At 43.1% G+C, this 19,611-nt stretch overlaps 1 protein-coding gene across 1 annotated transcript in view; it reads right to left on the bottom strand.

The window, feature by feature from the left end:
* Positions 1 to 19,611, bottom strand: part of pmfbp1 (polyamine modulated factor 1 binding protein 1) — a 66,293-nt gene that overhangs the window by 29,021 nt on the left and 17,661 nt on the right. The window contains exons 3-8 of the mRNA XM_030765146.1: positions 16,224 to 16,391; positions 14,589 to 14,657; positions 14,350 to 14,496; positions 12,254 to 12,328; positions 11,490 to 11,660; positions 9,608 to 9,682 (exon numbers count right to left, since the gene is read on the bottom strand). Of these exons, the coding sequence (XP_030621006.1) occupies positions 9,608 to 9,682; positions 11,490 to 11,660; positions 12,254 to 12,328; positions 14,350 to 14,496; positions 14,589 to 14,657; positions 16,224 to 16,391 (705 nt within the window). The remainder of the gene's footprint in view (positions 1 to 9,607; positions 9,683 to 11,489; positions 11,661 to 12,253; positions 12,329 to 14,349; positions 14,497 to 14,588; positions 14,658 to 16,223; positions 16,392 to 19,611) is intronic.

Here is a 19,611-nt window from a genome sequence, read left to right as displayed (position 1 = left end):
AGGATACTTAACCTCAATAGTGGCTAGCAATCACTAGTCCAGCCAGTTGAACGTATTTGCTATTTCTGTCCAAAGGTCAGATGGTTGTGAGTTTCTCAGACTGCAGAACACACACACACACACATACCAAAAGTGCATCCAAAAACCAGAGCAAAACAGTCAAAAATCACTTATACATTACCAAAACACCTACTGGGATATTTTTAAAACCTGCAAGTATAATTTGCATTTTAAACATCTTAAGGCCCTTATTCCATAGAATGATTGGATTTTGATTAAAAAACAACAACAAAAGAGGAGGGAGATATAAACCTGTAATACATGCATGCATTCATGTATGTGTGAGCACTTGTTCACGTGTACATGCATGCACACACACGTACACACGTACACACAAACACACACACAAACACACACACAGCCACACACAATCTACTACAAAAACCCAAAATATGCAAAATATGCCCACATTCATGGCTATATTTGTTTATAGTTCTCAGTAATTCGAGTGTCTTTTTGGAAACGCAGATAGTTCCAGTGCAGAACAATATTCTGCAAGGTCTTATTTTACTCTTTGTGCTCTGGTCAAAGAGACACGTAGCAGAGGCACTGTGAGAAGGCCAAGAGTCACACTTATCACAAAGGTTCAGTCCAACATGCACAACACAGGCTCAGGTGACATTACAGGCATCCGTGTCATTCAAACCAAGGGCACCCTTTTTTTCTCTCTCTCCCCAAATGACTACTGATTACCACTGATTTAAAAACAAAAACACAACAGAACGCAAATCAAAAGTGCTGTCAATATTGATAAGAAAGTGAATGTTGAGGCTTAAAATAGCTATATAAATATATAAACAAGCTAAAATGAAAAGGAAAAAAAAAATCCCAGTGAAGCAATTACGGATCTAATCAGAGCTTTCTGCATGAAGGTACGGTTCTCCTATCTCGCTCCCATTTGCATAATAACACAGCGTGCAATATTAATTTCCGAGTTTACTGCTTATTGGAAGTGCAAAGTATGAAAAGCCATTAAGGCTGCAAATGGGAAAGCAATTTGCTGTCACACGGATTCGGCTCTATTAAAGAGAAAAATCTTGTTAACCATTTGGAATTAGAGTCATTTGGCGAAAGGCATTCTGCAGCAGTCCACTAAAATAAGTAATTATGCTTCCCTTCTCTCTCTCACCCTCTCTCTGCCTCTCTCTGTCTTTCATTTGTGCAGGCGTAGAAAGCAGGAAGCGTGGATGGGTTTCGAGGGCACTGGGGTTGAGTAAGTGGATGCAGAGGCAATTAAAGTTGCTAGCTATCTGTTTGCCTAATGCAGACACACACTGACAGACATGGGCGCAGTTTCCAATATGACTGGTCGGAATGTGTTCCTAACACTTTTATGAAAATGCGATTTTGTCCCTATCGCTTTCACGTTTAAGTAAGTAGGCTACATCAGTCAAGACGACAAACAAAAACATGTTTTTTTAGAGCCATGCAGATTCTGTGACCATTAGTCTGAACTGTACTGGTCTCTGTTGCCCTGTCATCCGCACATCAGATATTTGATTAGATTTGTTGTTTCTCCCAAAGGTTATTATTTAGCTACAATATGGCTTATTTGTGTTCAAAACTCATCTCTTCTTCATTCATCCCAATAAGTCACAACAGAATACAGCAACTGCCTTGGCATGGTGACGAAAAAAATTCTGTATTTGACCTCCTCAACCCCTAGATGTTTCGTAATGTCCAGCCAGCCACCTCAGACATTAAAGTTGTAGACTTGTAAAAAGACTGTGTTATGAGCCAATCGCTGCAGACACTTTACTCATGCTTTTTAGTCAGCATGAGAGAATTGCACGATTTTTATACTATTTAAATACCTTATTTTCATGCTTGACCATGCTGAAGGAGTGCCAACGTCATGCTACATAATAAAAACATGAAGGAAATGCCATTAAGTAAAAGTTAACTTGTTTTTAGAAGTAGGTCCCTAACACCCCTGCCAACCTTCACTGCCTACTGTCCCCAAACTGCTGTACATACAGTAGCTGATGGCTGACTATAGCCCCCTCCATTATGAAGCAAGGGGATTTATGGAGGCCCAGGCACCAGGGTCTGCTGAGGTGTTTTATGGTGGGACCTGCAGGGCCTATTAAGGCGGCGCAGTGTGCTCCAATATGACCACAGGTATTGATCGGCAACACCAGGCCCAGATCTGCTCTACCTAGTTAAAGCCTTGCACAACAGCGCAGCGGGAGGAGAAAATGGGGCCTCTGTGTGTAATGATCTGTGTGTGAATGGAATGAACAGGCCAGGGAGACAAAAAAGAAGGAAAAATTAAATCATCCTTTGCTCCTCTAAGAGCAGCAACTGCAGCCAGTCATGCTTAGCCGTTTAATGTGGGATCTGGTTTTGAGAGGGAAATTAAACAGAGAAGTGGAGAAGGAAAACGTGAGACAGAGGAAAAGCCTGGATGAAGTGAATAGTGATGAGGAAATGTGGTGGAATGTACTGGACTGAAACACACATGCGCACACACACATACACGCACATGCACACACACATACACGCACATGCACACACACACACACATACACGCATACGCAGACACGGAAAGGCACGTTCCTAATTAATTGCAGGAGACTGCCAGAGCATGACAAGCAGACGAAACATCTATATTAATCTGACTATCTAAACGAGTAGGTAGCACTCATCATCATACTAAGAAATGATCTGCCCTCCCACCTCAGACATATTAAAAAAAAAAAAAAAAATGACAAAAACCAGCACTTTGTTACAGTTCAGAGATGCAGCCTCATAGTACCAACGTTCACCAGAGCACATTGGTAAGTGGACAGATGGCAGGTATTACACAGAAGGAATGTCACAAAAGGCTGGGTCCACTGCGCCCACAGCGACAACACAAACTATGTGGCACGTCGGAGATGATCGGTTACGCTACAAATTACACCGACGTAAAGCAGCAGACCACTGTAACTGAACGGTCCAACAGGAGACAACAACAGCAACATTGTTAAAAAGAACAAAGCGAACGCAGGGCCAGGAAGGGGGGAGACGTACATGCAGGAAGAACATCCATATAGTCAGTGGGAGCAGGAGTAAAGCGGATGGGAGATGGGGGGGGGGGGATTGTGATGATGGTGAGTGAGTGGTTTCACTGGACCTGCCAGAGCCCCCGACCCTAGCACCAACCACAGTAACACCCTTTCCACCTGGCCTCATTAACACATGCCCCTTACATCATTAAGATGTTTCCAACAAAATTAACTGAAAGACAGATTAAAAATAAATTAAGAAAAATGTGTTGCAGAATGCCTACATGCACTTCATAAATCATCCCGCAAAGGCAGGAGCCAGCTCCCCATAATTAACTGCAGACTATTTATTTTGTCTTGACGGTATAAATTAGAATGCAGACACACAGATTATATTAAGGGTGCCGATCATGCGGAACTGCAGCGGGATGTGCAGAATATATAAGGGATACAAAGAGAAATGTAGAGGTAGAACCAGAGAGAGAGAGAGAGAGAGAGAGAGAGAGAGAGAGAGGAAGGAAAGCATGGGGAGGGTTGTGTGTGTGTGTGTGTGTGTGGGAGGGAGGGGGGTGATATAAAAAGCAAACACATCTTTAATGCGTAATAAAAAAGAAAATCTCTTATCAAAACAACCTATCTTTGAAAAAAAAATACAACTGATAAAACAATAGCTTTAAAGAACTGGCAGGGGAATAATCAATTATAATTTGTTGTTCCTTGAATTGAGTTCAAACTCATGTAGAAAAAGGATATGTCAATCCTTCAGATTCTCCTCACTTTCTTTTAATACACCAACCCCTGCGGGCAAAAACACTGCAAGCTCATCACCTCCCCTACACATCACACGTCTCTTGCACAGAACTAACACAACAGTGTAGCTATATTCCATCCAGCCAGTGTTTTATCCTCATTTTGTTTGTCTTTCCCTCCGGTTTGTGCTGGTCTCTTTTCCAGCCTAGATCTGGCGACAGGCATAGGTCTGGCCATACACTGCCTCCTCGTGGGCACCTGGACTGACTGGCATCGTGCCAGGCCCCTTCCGTTGCGGCTGGCACAGCATTACAGCCTACATTCTCCCTGCTCACGTTCTGCCATGCTTAAAATCGGCTTAACCACTGAGAACGTTTCTGGTGATTTCTCAAAAAAAAAAAAAAAAAAAAAAAGTCTGTGGCAATACGGTAAAAAACAGTGACCACACTAATTGAATCATGTAACTGCTATGAAACATTTGTAGACTGTAGACAGTGAGTGCTGATGGACTCAGTGTTGGACTGGAGTGTATGAGTATACTAGTCAGAGACACAGTGAGCAATATGGAGAGACACACACACACACACTGAGCAGGAAGGACCCTCAATGTGTCTGATACTCTTCTCCCCAAGGGCACATACTGAAATATGTGTCTCTCTAAAGGACAGGTGCTAGACAAGAGTCTGAAAGAAGAACACACACGTTTTACCAGTGGCCCATGAGCTGAAGCGGGGAAAGTTGTGCCGTGTGGAAACACAGCACAGCGATCTTATGGGATCTTTGTGTTACACAGACACCCGCAATGACCCCCTCGAAGCGAGGAGTCAGCCATTCAGCCGTTTTTAAGTTAGAGCCCTTTTAGTGCCTCACTAAAGCCCATGTGTCCATCACTCTGAAGCTGAGGGTGGGCTATCTGACAGAGGCAGTGAGAAAAGCATTACACACATGAGTGCTGAGGTTATGTGTTGACATGTCACACATAGCTGATGTGAATACAGACTCTACAAACAAACCCCTCAGAGAAACAAAAAATCTGCATCAAAACCCTGTCAATATGTCTTTATCTGGGTTTAAAACAAACAAACAAACAAACAAACAAACAACAAAAACAAAACAAAGGTAAATAGACTGTAGTAGATTGAATGGAAACAATATTTTTATTGTGTTGTGTACATGTGGGTGCCACTAAGGATGAAGAAAGCAAAAGAAGAAAAGTACACACCAGGCAGTACACTGGAACAAACTTAGAATAAGTAAGCTGAAATTCACCACTGAAAACACTTAATATAATACACAGGCTAGGGTGAAGAAATGCAACAAAGCCAATTCAAGTGAGAAATTCGGCATTTTGTTATACTCAAAGAGTGAGACAATGAAAAGCTAAATGTGACTTCCTTTTGAAGAGAAACGAACGACACTGACAAATACTCTTGGCATCTATGATCAGCGTCCTATTAAAAGGCTCTGTGTATCTTGAATGCATTTGTTTGTGTGTGTGTGTGTGTGCGTGCGTTTGTGTGTATGTGCCTCTGAGAACAGGCTCTCTTAACGTCGACTCACGCACACTCACAGACAGACAGACACAGGAGAGAATCCATCTCAGAAATCGTGACACGTCTGAGGCACCATCCTCATGAAAAGGGAGAGGAAGAGGTTGGCTCTATTGCTGCTCTGTGCTGGTGCATTAAGTCAGTCCTCAGAAGACAAGCATCTTAAAACAAACCCCATAGCTAGGATAATCAATGACAAAAACAGACACAGTGGACCAAGGCTTTTATGCTCCAATTTACTTCTGAAAACTTTCTCTCTCTCTCTCTCTTTTTTTTCCCATTTTTACCATCCCTCTTTTGTGTGTGTGTGTGTGTGTGTGAGTGTGTGTGTGTGGTTGAGGCCTCACAGAGGGAGTGTGACGACCCATAGCTGAGAGAGCAGATAATGCATTTAGAGCCTGGTGCCTCAGCTGCATCTCTGCCTCTTCTCACAAAGCCTTCTGTCAATTTCAAGCCTGTATCCAGCCTTTGCAGCCACGGTGTGTGCGTGTGTGTGTGTGTCTGTCCCATTCTTCAAACACCTCGGCTCACGTCCACCGTCCTCAGAGGAACACGGGGACGTGTGACGGGTTTGCGTCCGGGACAATTGATAAGAAAATCAAAATAACCATGGTCGCCCCAGCAATCAAAGTCATATTAACAGAGACACCAGAACAACCTATAAACATTGTGTCTAGTTGAAGAGAATTACTGACTGAAACAGAACTGTTACATATTCAATGTCAGAGTCTAATACACTCAAACTGTTCATTTCAAGCCTAGTTTTCAGACTCCGGAGAAGAGAAAACAGTGATGGCGAAGGTATAGATCGCAGTCTTGTTTATCAACACACACTACTGGTCCTTCTTTCCTCTCCAAGCTTCAGGAGCACTAGTATAGCAGTGCTGCAGAAAATGAATACACACTTATTACACTGAACATGCTGAATATTATTCAGCTCCTAATGTATTGCGGAGCTCCAGTGTAAATGTGCAGTGCAGCACAGGGGTGTAAAAAGCGTTGGTGAAAAATGAGGGTGGTGCAGGGAGGCGCAGAGATGGGAGGGAGGAGCGGGGGGTGAGGCTGGGGGTGTATGTGGAGCGAAGGAACGGACAGGATATAATCATACCTCAGAGCTCTACGGTGCGTCACCGCACGGCAAACGAGATGAGCCCCTGCTGCCTGACAGAGACGGAGGTTTTCTCTCCTAACCCTTCTCCGACGCATCACTGCTTTTTTCCACATCCACTCTTTACAGCTCAGAACAACACAACACAACACACACACACACACACACACACACACACATTCACTTTAAATATCACCTGTCTCTCTGTCTCACTCTCTCGTTCTCTCTCTCTCTCCTACTCTACTGTGTATTGCTGTAGAAAACATTCAAGAGAGGACCTGTCCTGCTTCTGAGTCAAACAGAAAAATTACAGGAGATCTGCTCTTTAGCTCTTTAAGTTTCAAATGCATACATCTTTTAAAAAACAGATGGCTCTTTGTTGCTGGATTATAGTTACAAGAAGCACACACACACACACACACACACAAACACGCACATATATACTCAGACACATACACACCCCAGACAAAAATCCTGTCACACACAAAGCAAATCACACAGTGCTGAGATGCCAGTTAGACGAATGACACGCGCCTCGTCATATCCCCGGGAGCCCAGAGACGCACGCGCTTTCTGCTCAAGTCCTGACTTTAGCCATTAGGTGTCTCTCTTTCACTGTGCATGCTCGTGACTCTCTCTCCCGCCCACCAGAGCCCCTCCCCTCCTGAACTCCCCATCTCCACATAATATATACACCATCATTTGAAAATGGCAGCTTTTTGAAAATTCACCTTGATTATCAGACATTAAAAGTGACTTCTCCAGCGCTGAGTGTCTGGCTGGGGGGATGGCTGAAGACAGCAGAACAATGCGGCTGGCTCGGCATTAACGCCTCAACTGGGTTTGCAGCCAGGGAAGGGGAGGCAGCTCTTTGTTCTCTCCCATATCCAATTATTTTTAACGTGTGCCTCTTTTCACAACAACAAGAGAGAATTTAATTTTAATGCACTCTGGAAAAAAAGGAGGGGAGAAAAAAAGCCCACATCTATTCTTAAACAGAAAACAGGGATGTGCGTTGAGGGGTTGAGATTTAAAGAGGGTAGATTGTGTGTATGTACGGCACAGGACACAAGCAAGTGGTAATTCAAATCCAAACCCCTTAAAAATCTAGACACTAACCTGCATGTAAGCTGTGTTCTATTCCACCCTTTCAGTGTGTGTGTGTGTGTATGTGTGTGCACACACACACACAAACACATGTACACACGCACACACACACACATTCTTAACATTATTATATTAGATGCAGAGAGTGTTTAAATCACTATGTGCATGATAAAGCATCTACTGTTGTGGAGAGAAAATAACAAAAAATAAAAATAACCCAGATTCCTGTTAAAATGGGCTCAAAAACAAGAAGGCACCGGCTCTGTTGGAAGGTATGTGCCCAAATATTTTTCTAATTGGACGAGCACTTTATCTTGCTGTCAGAGAGGCAGTAAAAATGCGCACTGTTCCCAGAAGGAGAGGAGCTGCTCTATGGGCTGGCCTTTTATTACTGCACAGTTGTGTCTGATATATACCCCTGTTCCAACTTCTCATCAGAACCTACAATACTCACACCCAGTCCAACACAGTGCTGTACATCACACAAACACGCGCAAACGGAAAAAGCAAATGTGTATCATATACACGCCATCGCAGAACAACCATAAAGTGGTCCAAAACAAAGCACTTTGCAACCCACACATTTTTGATGTTCTTAGGAACTGGAACTCAACACATTTCAGTGTGTGAAATGGTTTATGAACAGTATGCAGAATGTCACTGAACCCTGAAGCTTACATATACAATTAAAAACAACAGACTCATGGCTAGTCCATAGTACTGTATAGTGTCTGGCACACAATCACAGGTTCATCAGCTTAATGCATAACCCTCCTTCATGCACTTAAATAGCAGCAAATAAAACCTGCTCTCTTGTATAATACAACCTACGCAGTACGACACATGTCTGAGTGTTGCATGTCTCCCACTTTAATTGCAGTATATTATATATAAACACACAAACACACACACGCACAGGCACACATGCACACACACACACACACACACACTCACGCAATCATCAGTTGAAACTTCAATTTGCAACACAGATATGCAAATGCACGCTATTGGATGCGTGCATGCACACACACCGGAACACACAAACATGCCCCCCCCAACACACACACACACACACACACACACACACACACACACATAATCTTGCACTATAAATGCAATACAAATGCACAAGCTCAAAGAGAAAGGGAAATTAGAATTGGGGCTAGTCTCTCTGCAGTATGAAATGATTGTGTTTTTTTTTTTTCTTATCAGTGCAGGGGCAGCTTCTAGAGCAGTGAGAATTTTCTTCGTCCTCAGAAACACAAAAATACTAAACACTCATACACACACCAGTACCTTTGCTCACACTCATACACACACTCACACACTAAATTAAATCTCAGTCCTAGGGCAGACAACTAACTGCCTGGGTGTGAGACCCGCTCTGCGGCAGAGCAAAAGCAATTCTCTGGAGATGGCGAAATTAAAGGGCAGAATCCAGTCTGTTTATGGTTCGCACTCTGTTCTCCTCTCAATCAAATGTTTTATTAGCAATCATTCCCCGCTCACTGGGCCCTAACACTCATTTGCTGGAAGGGAGGTGTGTGAGGGGGGAGCAGAGCAAAAGCGTGCAGGTCTGAATGGCCCCCACACTCTTACTGAAGTGGTCAGACCCAATTATTCCCAAGCTGAGCTGAGTCGTTCATTAACCCCCACACAGGCCCCTCAAACATGTCATCTCTACTGGCCCAACACCAGCTCAACATACACTGAGAAAGAGAGAGAGAGGGACTGCAGAGATGGGGAGAGAAAGAGAAAGAGAAAGAGAAAGAGAAAGAGAAAGAGAAAGAGAAAGAGAGAGAGAGAGAGAGAGAGAGAGGCTGTAAGTCAAAAAGAGATACAGAAAGTTCCTAGAAAATAGCAATGATCTATGTGCAACAGCATGCAGAGGGGACAGAGGAAGAGACAGAGAGAGAGGGGTGGGGGGGGGTGTTTGTAATGTAACAGTGTTACTGGGGTATAGTGGAGTGTGGTTTGGGTATGAGGGAACAGACAGTCAGAAGTAACATATGGGCAGTGGACAGTAAACACACTGAGCCTACCTGCTGACAGACAGCATTCTGTTGGGTCTTCATGCTGGACATCTTCTCCTGCAACTGCTCTATCTGCTCCTCTGCCTAATCACATAACACACACACACACACACACACGGAGCGTTACACAAGCACACTCAAACATTTCTCAAAACAATCAAATGTGGTGTTTGTCAAATATATTTGTAGCACAGAAAGGACAATATGGTGGCAAGAAAGCAGCATAAGGTTAAAATGGCTGCTTGCATCACTTGGTATGAAAATTGGAAACAGGGGGCTGGTGGAGATTGGAAAGGTGTATGTGTGTGTGTGTGTGTGTCTGTTGTGCACTCCTCATATGTGTCAGTAATCTGCTCCTGAGCCAGCACTGCTGGGATTAAGCACAGACAGAAGATAGAGGATATATGTGTCATTAAAGCACAGAACACACAGAAGAGACAAAGTCAATACAGGTAACACACACACACACACACACACACACAGTATGAGTGAGAATAATACTCTGTGCTAGCTGCCTCATTTCCATCTGAATATGATGGCGATTCGGTGCATGCTGGTGTGTGTGTGAGGTGAATGCAGTGGTCCTGGGGGAGGTAATGGAGGCCTGAGCCGTGGTGTCAGAGCAGGCGTGCTGGTTTCACAGTGCAAAGACAATACAGAGGGACATCAGAGGCGCTCTGGAGAAAAGCCTACCTCTATACAAATGATTTGACTTCACATCTTGAAGTAGTATCACCATACATGAACACAAGCGTTTTGATTCAGCCTAGGAACCATTTTCAGTTGATAATAGTGTTGAAGAAATAACATTTTTAAATCAGATATTGATACGACATCTCACATATCAACAATGGATTTTATTTAACAAGGCACTCGAATGCTCCTCTCAATGTGTAAAAAATACACATTGATCATTTTCATATCTCTGGTTTGGTCAGGGTGAGTAGTTGGCCTTGCTCAGAGCCTGCTCATAAATGACTTTTTGCTTCACTACTGATCAGTTTGACTTTGAAAGCAGAGGCTCTTATGAATGAGAAGATTTTAGACAGTGAAACACTCTCTAGAAAGATAATACCAGCTATGAAAGCATGTCAGAAAATCAATAATTAAATGACAGAGAACCAACACAGCATCGTTACACTGCCGCATTATGATATTGAGAACCTCCTCTACAAGTGGAGTGGATGCATTCCAAGGCAAAGGCACACAAAGGCAACTTCTTATCAAACGTGTTTGTGCTTGTACTGTGAAGGATTTAACGAAGCTCAAGTTGTTTTACTTCACCTTCAAATTCAAATCTAGTCACAATGTTTTAATGATGAACATTTTCCTCAAGGAAGCTGCAAGTACATTACTGGGTGACACATACAAGCATAAATGCCAAAGTAAACTGGATGCACCAGTATAAGTGCCTCAGTCAAGAAAGAATAATGAATATTAAAATGAAACAGGTCTTTGGCTTCATCTTTGGCTGATGGAGAGTTCACTGATGTTCACTGTCTCTATGAAACAAAAATAAGATGTAATGACCATCTGATAGCACAGATATGAAAGTTTGAATCGTCAGCTGCCAACTGAGTGGTGAGCACTTGTGATATAAGGTACAGACTGTCTCTTATAAATAGAATGGTCGAGGGTATAGAATTAGTGTAGGAACTGTTGACATGGCAGGCGAGATCAAATAAACAGCTATAGGGAAATTTGATAAAAATATAACTGTATGTTGATTTTAAAGCCACACACATGATATAGCCTACACCTAATTAGAACTAAGACAGCTGACTGTGCCTAGAACAGTTTTTTACAGTTAGAGGACTGACGTCCATGTGTGTGAGAATATAAGTAGACTGTTTTATAATCTATGTAACATGGGTGCTTATGCCAACCTTACCCTCTTCCTGTCATCTTTCCCTCTGTCCTGGCACTCGCTGAGCTGGGCTCGGAGGAGTAACACTTCTCCTTCCAGGTCTCTGCACCTCTGCTCAGCCTCTGTGACCTCAGTGCTCCTTCTCTGCAAAGCTGTACTCTGTACCGAACACAGTTCTGCATTGAGTCTGTCCACCTACAGGGTCACAACACACACACACACACACGGGTCAAGCTATGGCAAAAACATGCTATCAAAGGACGTCCCCCAAATGCACACACTTTAATGTGACCCCTGAAGGAGGTAACTCTTCAGCAATCAGCTCCATGTGGCACTTATTTCCAAGCTATAATCAGAGCTCATTCAGAATGCCCTGGCCTCCTGCAATCAGACCCCTTGCTCACATCTATGTATAACTCCTCTGTATTACCACACTCTCAAGAGTCACCACTACCTGATCAGTGGTAAGTTAATGTTGAGGAGGGCTTCTCCCCTACAGACACAAACCAATACACACCAGAGATGGTAACTATGAGGAACATAACAAAGTACACAGTTAGTATGATGTGAAGACTCTGCACTGATAGAATAATTAGTAGAGATTATGCATCATGCAACATGGTGCTGATATCTGCATGCAACTTAATTTTGTAAGTCATATACTAGAGATGATGCTAGCACTGGTTTATCGACTAGTAAATAGGTAGAGACACCACAGAGAGAAAGAGAGAAAGCTTTAGAGGTGACAGACATGGTTGTGTTAAATAGAGACATACTGTACGTCTAACCTCAGCTGCCTGTTGGCATTTGTATTGCAGGAGAGCTTCATTTTCCCCTTCCACCTGCACAAGGAGCTCTTTGACCTGTGAGAGCTAAGAAAGAGAAGCGACATGTCAAACAAATGCTCAGCCATCCTCAGCGCTGCTACTGAACCCCTTTACACTCAACATCCTCCATATCACGCTCCACTCTTCCACTGAACCTCTCCAAACTCTGCCTTTTTTTTTAAAGTTCTCCCCACTGGAAGAGTCTTCACTGTTCTAAAATCTTACATTAAATATTAAAGATAGATATTACAGGATATTACATGTAGGCGTGTAACATGTTTTCACAGCTAAGGAATGTTACGTTTATCTTAACGTATTTAAGACACAAACAGGGAGCATTAAAACAAAAGCAGGAACAGGTGGGCTAGTGAAAAACAATACATGCAATGGAGAAAACTGATTTATTCTTATCAAATGAATGAAAGATGAGTTAGCAAAACCCTTACACTACAACCGCAACTGCTGTAGGCAAAGATAGCTCAGAGACCTGAACACTCATTCACACTTATTCCCTACTCACTAATGATGACAGATGGACAGGCTGTGGCTAAGCTAAGATCACTCTTCAGTCTCCCACAGTGTGATCCTATGGATCTCTGTTCAAGAGAAGTCTGCCATGATGCCTAGCGACAGGTGACACAGCCACTGCTGACGGACAGCGCTGGACCGAACGCTGATTGGTCAACAGTCTCCTCAAGGAGGGGAGGGTACTTCAAGCTCCAGTGCAAGAAATCTCAAAAGATTCACGACAATCAACATAAGCCAATGTCTGCATGCCTTTTTGTTTATGCATTTCTGTTTGTCTTGATGTGTGTCCATCTGTGTATGTGTACATCTGACCATATCTTTGATTTCTTGTGCCATTTTCTTTTCCTTATTTGTACTACTGTTTGTATGTCTATATGCTCCCTAGTTTATTCAGGGTACTGTTTGCTTCCTTATCCTTGACTGTCTGTATTAATCATATTGTTTGACTATTTGATTAGCCGTCCATAGGTCTGCTGGCCTGCTTGTCATATTTATAACACTATTTCAGCTATAGAAACACCTTGCTCATGTTCTCCCATATCTGCCATGAACGCACTAGGGCTACATTAAAGCATGAGTGGGAATCTCAATGGAGCATTGGCTATTCCAAGCAAAAACACACCCTAATCCTCCACACAAGCCTGACACCAAGGACCAACATAGAGTTACAATCTTCTACTCTGGTAACCAGCAATAGCACAGAGATTAGCGAACATGATTTCTTTTTTTTTTTTTTTTTAATTTAAGTAATTACAATCATGACTCTACTTCTTCACCTTCTCTTCTCTTGATACAATACAACAGCCTGACATGTTTAAGCCACATAAACAGATGAGGACAGCTGCAGCCCTCCAGTGAAATGACATGGACATTCACTGCCTGGTACCATCAAAGAACAACGCGCAGCTAAAAGGATGAATATGGAAGCTTGGCCTTAGATGCAGATGTAGTTTTCTGAACTGTAAACACTGAGATTGGGACAGGGTTTGTCAAATGGAAACTGGTAATACCTCTTATTCCATTATAGGTAACAATATGAGAAGATAGGAACAACAAGACTTGACCAAACTTATATCTTTATCCTGCACAGACCTTACATCCTCTGTGTTTTTTGCGAGAAAAAGATTGATCATTTTACCGTGAAATAGTCAATTCACATGAATAAAATTGTGTGATTACTATACACAGTTAGGGAAAACTACAAACCTACATTGTTTTAGAGTGTTAAACTAGATAAATATTACTGCATGAAAGAAAAAAAAATGCTGGCATATTTTATAGAGACACAAGCAGAAAGACAGCCAGACAGACAGATAGACATTAGTTAAATAGCTGGCTAGCTAGCTAGCTAGATAGACAGACAGACAGACAGACAGATAGACAGACCGAATGTTAGTGAATAACATCTAAATGAATGAACACAAAAAGAGTAGCACAGAACCACTCTCGTTGGTCAGTAGCACAGCAGAGAAAGAGAGGGAGTAAGGGCACAGGCCTTAGCAGCCTGGGCCTGGTAGTGTACTCCGTACCTGAGAGTGCAGCTCCTGAGTCTGCTGCCTCGCACCCTGGAGCTCCTTCTGTAGCTGCTGGCTGCGGCTGTGTCCTCGCTGGAGCTCCAGTTGACTCTCCTGTAGCTCTCTCTGCAGCTCCCACAGTCTCTGTTCCTGGACGTCCAGCTATCGAACCACAAAAGAAGGCAGGGCGCAAAGGAAGAGAAAATCAATCCACTACAAAGAGCCTCCCCGCTTGTCTGTTTTTTGAGACAAACCACCATGGCTGCGGCTTCTGCATAGCCCCCCAAGCCGCCAGCTGCCCCTATGCAGCCCCGGCATCCAGCCTGAAGCACGGCACATGTCCACAGCCGCCTTAGACAAGCAGGAAAGCTCCGCACTGAATAAATAAGCAAAAAAAATCAATCCATCTTAACTAAATGCGAATTGGCACCTTTTGCTCGATGTTCAGTGACACGCACACGCTGTGACGGCTAATACATCGAAAAATGACAAAACCAAGTTTAAAAAGTAATACTTAGAATATCAACTTGAGACGCAAAGATGCAAAATCTAATCAAGTCACCTATTAACAGCAGCGTAGAGCATTCATTAACTACAACAACTTCCCAACAGGAAAAGTTTTGCCCTTTAATGCATGGCCTACCATATCAAACCAAAAATAATTAAATAACTCTCTAATTAAAACAACATTTTCACCTGTTAGATAGATGGGGGGAGGGGGGGCAGAGAGAGGGAGGGAGGAGGAGTGGACAGAAAGAGGAGGGAAGGCACACCCTAGGTACTGGTCCTTTCCGACATTTTGTGTCACGTTCCTCTTCTGCCTTTCAGACGTTACTTCATCCAGGTATGATGAAATTCACAGATCCAAACGAAGGCCCAGGGACAGTTCGCCGAAGATTAATTAATCAGACGCATACGTTTAGGCCGGAGAGAAAAAAATCCATAAATTCACCTAAATAAGCTGTCCGCCCGCCCTCCATTCATACCCTGACTGGGTTTGTTGACAAGCATTATGGTAGCCCTCCTTCCTCATCTTCCTTTTGGCATAATGATAAAATTCCTGTAGCTTTCTGAGATCTCAAAAAAAAAAAAATGATAAGAAAATAACCATTTCCTAGAAATCTTAAAAAACCTAGCTCATCCTTTGGCTCTCTCTTTCTGTGTGCGATGCAAGCCGATAACCCTGCTCTTTCTTTCTTTCCCTTACAATCGCGCTCTCTCTCTCTCTATTCTCCCCTCCTAAACTGATCAATACTTCATTTAAATCATGACATTAGCACACTACAACTGGAAAAAACAGGGAGAACGAATACCAAAACGCCTACTATGTCGAACAGCGTATGTGAGAAGGATTTCTTTTTATGGATGATAAAAATGCCTTTTTTTTTTTAAATAAGACTAAAAAATAAAACAAAGGATAAGGTGTATGCGGATGTTCATGAGCAATATCCTTGTTTTGATTTGAGCTGCACAGCCTCTCGCTGATCAATAGCGTATTTGAATCCTGACAGAGGGACACTATCAACACATCTCCTCACGTTAAATGAAATGCAAACACAATCGCTGTCATCAACGCACATTTCTAATTATACGGACGCAATGCTTGGGAGAGTGACAGGACGATATTCTAGTTTCTGAGGATCAGAGAATTTACCTTTGCACTTCGATGCATAATTGCGCAATATAAATGCTCTCTCACGTATTCATTTATTCATGCAATTTACAACGAGCACAATCAATACAGTAGAACACGACGCTCTGCACTCACGTATGGCTGAAGGTAATCATACGGCAGGGGAAAATCCTGGGTAATTTCCTGCCGCTCGTTGGAATTATGGGCACTAGTAAGTGGATAATCTGACTGCTGATCATTAATGTTGGATAGTTACCTGAGCACTCTGGGAATCGCGGGCCTGGTGTGAGAGAAGCAGGTCTTGTCGGAGCCTCTGGATGGTAGCGTCCCGACGTGACAACTGGGGTGCAGTTCGGTAGGTCGGGTTTTCCCATCCCAAATGTGGCAGAACAGAAGAGAGAGGGGAAGAGGGGCAGAGAGAAAACTGAACAGAGGGCGTGAGGTGTTTTAGAAAAAGAGAAGGTGGGAGAGCCAGTGACTCCAGTAACATGCACTTACATATAGTCGGGTGCCAATGTCAACCAATGAGCAATTAGGCAGACAAGACTAAAGTTATTGATCGGGGTTTGGGGCTCTTTTTTCCCAGGCTAACTCGGCTGCCTAAGAGTGTGTGTGTGTGTGTGATGACTGTAGCGGCTGCAGGCGGAGAGAGAGGAAGGGGGAGAGACTGGAAGGACAGCTCCCTCTCTCTCCCCAGGCCTCTAGCACTGAGGATTGGACTGGTCATTACCATTTAGCCTGCTATTGATCTGGCAACTGGTTATGCTTGCACACACACACACACACACACACACACACACACACACACACACACACACACACGGACGCACACGGACGCACATAGACATACACACATGGACACACACGAACACACACAGACACACACAGACACACATGCGCGCACACACACACACCCTGAAATATTTTTATAAAAATGCAAGCAAATGGCAAAATATCATTTCTGCTGCATCATAGAAGCACTACTCTTTATGTAGAAATACTTAAAAGTGCCTCAGATTTAAAAGCTTGTCAACAAAGAATGGGAAACCTGACTCTACAAGCCTCACTTCTCAAAATGAAAACCTTCAACACAATATAGTGCAAAATATTTACACATCAAGGTTTGTATTACAGGATTTGTATGGCACACTGTGCAGTAAACACAATGAGTGGCAACTTTATTGGCTACATACAGTGGGTCTGTATGTTTCCATGGGACACACAAGGTCTGTTGATATGAATGCAGCACCACTGAATACCACAGGATATCTGAACATCGCTGGTGATCAGGTACATCCCTTCATGGCAGCATTGTGTTTGCCTGCAAATAGGTCCTTTCAGCAGGATAATGCTAAATGTCACAAGGATTGTCAGGGAATGGATCTTGGAACATGACAGTGAATTAATATGTGACCTCGACGTCTCAAACCGAGCATCTGAGCATCTCTGGGATAGGATGGAATGGCCTATTCAGAGTACAGATTCACACACAGCCAACAGCAATTATGGAAAAGCACTGAAGTCAACGTGAGGCACTGTCCTTGTGGCAATGTCCTTTCAACTCTTTGTTGAATCCATACCCCAATAAACAGAAATGCTGACCTTTCTGTGGGAAAAAGGAAAGGCTATTCACTATTACTCAGGTGGACCTGACAAAGGGGTCATCACGTCCATATTGTGGGTTTTTTTCATCGTTGTAAAAAGAGAAGAATATTGTAATACAAAGTGACAGACAAAGGTGGTCAAACCGGTTGTAACGGTCCCGATCATATGGGTTAATCGAAGTGCTGTATAAGCTAATACACCATGAAAACGTAATGTGTGTTGACTATAAACTGTGTGATTCCTTTAACATTTGAATGCCCACTGATGAACTGTAAGACTCAAGCTTGTGCAAGTACCTCAGTCTTCAGCAGATGTGTTCTGTTAGGGGCCGTAAGATCTGGACACACCTAAAATGGAGGAAAAAAAACAACATAAAAACCGAAACAAAAGAAAATAAGGAGCCGAATAACGATGCGATGCATTTCAAGCACAGATGAACGTCAATGCAATGCAGAAGAGTTATGGAGTCGAAGAAGAGCATTTTTATGGCACAGTATTGGCATGACCCACTGATCTACGTGCTTCTTTGGCATGACAGTTCCTGCCAATGTGCCGATAAGCATGGCTCATAACATCGAGACTAACATAAGACAAAGGTCATTTGCTCTTAACAAGTGTTAACTACGTATAATGTACAAGTGAACAAACTGACAGGTGTACAATACAGAACATGTGGTCTTGTTGAATTGAGTAACATATCCTTAATCAGAATTCCTTTGCTTTGAAAACAAAGCATTGAGAGAGTTCATGAAAACAGACATGGTGGTGATGAAGTCATCTGATCCCTTCTCCATGCTTGCAAGGTTTCTCTAAACATTAATGTCTTCGGAGAGCAGTTAGCTAATACTGATTGCCTGTAACCCTGTTCACAATGGCAGTCATGCCCTCAGCCCCCACCACTTCTGCACGCTCAATTATTTTTTCACCTCCTACGGCCAAGGACATTCTTAAAGTACACAATCAGTGGCCAGAGCCTTTATAAAAGCACTCCATTAAGGAGGTGAAGAGAGTAGATTAGAAACACTGCGACTGGAAAGTCAAAAACTAAAACCATATATCATACATGTAACAGTCCCCACATCAAGTCATCGTCAGTCTAACACTGCCACTATGATTTGCAGTAAATATGAAATACATAAAGGCTAATCAACAAATATCCTATTTCAAATCCATGCACCTTTACATGCTGTAATGCTCTCTGGGCATTCTTTCCTTTGGTATTTGTGAAAATCAATGGTGATATTTCAGGAGAGATGGACATGAAAACAAAATAAGAGAGAAAGAGACAGAAAGAGAGAGAGGGAGAGAGAGGGAGAGAGAGAGAAAGAGAGAGAGAGAGAGAGAGGGAGAGAGAGAGAGAGAGAGAGAGAGAGAGAGAGACAGAGAGAGAACATAAAAGTGATTGCTCATTTGAAACAGCATCAAACAGTCCTCCATCAGAAGGACACCTTTAATATTCGGACTTTTCACGTCACTCCTGGCTAAATCCCTAGCAACCACCATAGCAACACATTCTGACTTTGACGTGAAATGCATGGCAAGTTCCTCCAGCTACTAGAAAGAAATGGGAAAAGGAGAAGGGAGAGGATATGCCTCACAGAGCTGAATTAAAGCGTAGGTGAGATGCAGAAGCAGAAAAACAAGTCAGACAAATGCTTATATCAATAATCACAGATACAACACAGTCTGATAAGCAGCCCAGGCGCTGCCGGACAACAGGGTAGTATTAAATGCAGAGGCGAGAAAATGGATTTTACTGGAGCAGAAGTCCTATCAGTTTGAATGTCCTTCCCCTACTCACCCCCCTCCCCACCACGCCCCCCCCCCCCCCCCCCCAACATCCTCCCTGTCTGTGTGTGCTGGGGATGTTTGGGTCAAAAACAGCTCACACTCAACAGAATGTGGATGTAGGAAAGGGGAAACATGAGTTGAAAGAACCAGCGGGGTCACCCCAAAAAAGTGCAGTACACGGCAGGTGGGACGCACCACCTCCTCGTCCTCCTCAATCACATCCACATGAGACTTCCTGTATGATGGTA

The sequence above is a fragment of the Chanos chanos genome, chromosome 2 (assembly GCF_902362185.1).
Source record: "Chanos chanos chromosome 2, fChaCha1.1, whole genome shotgun sequence".
In the NCBI taxonomy this organism is placed as follows: domain Eukaryota; kingdom Metazoa; phylum Chordata; class Actinopteri; order Gonorynchiformes; family Chanidae; genus Chanos; species Chanos chanos.
This window is presented reverse-complemented; position numbering and strand designations above follow the sequence as displayed.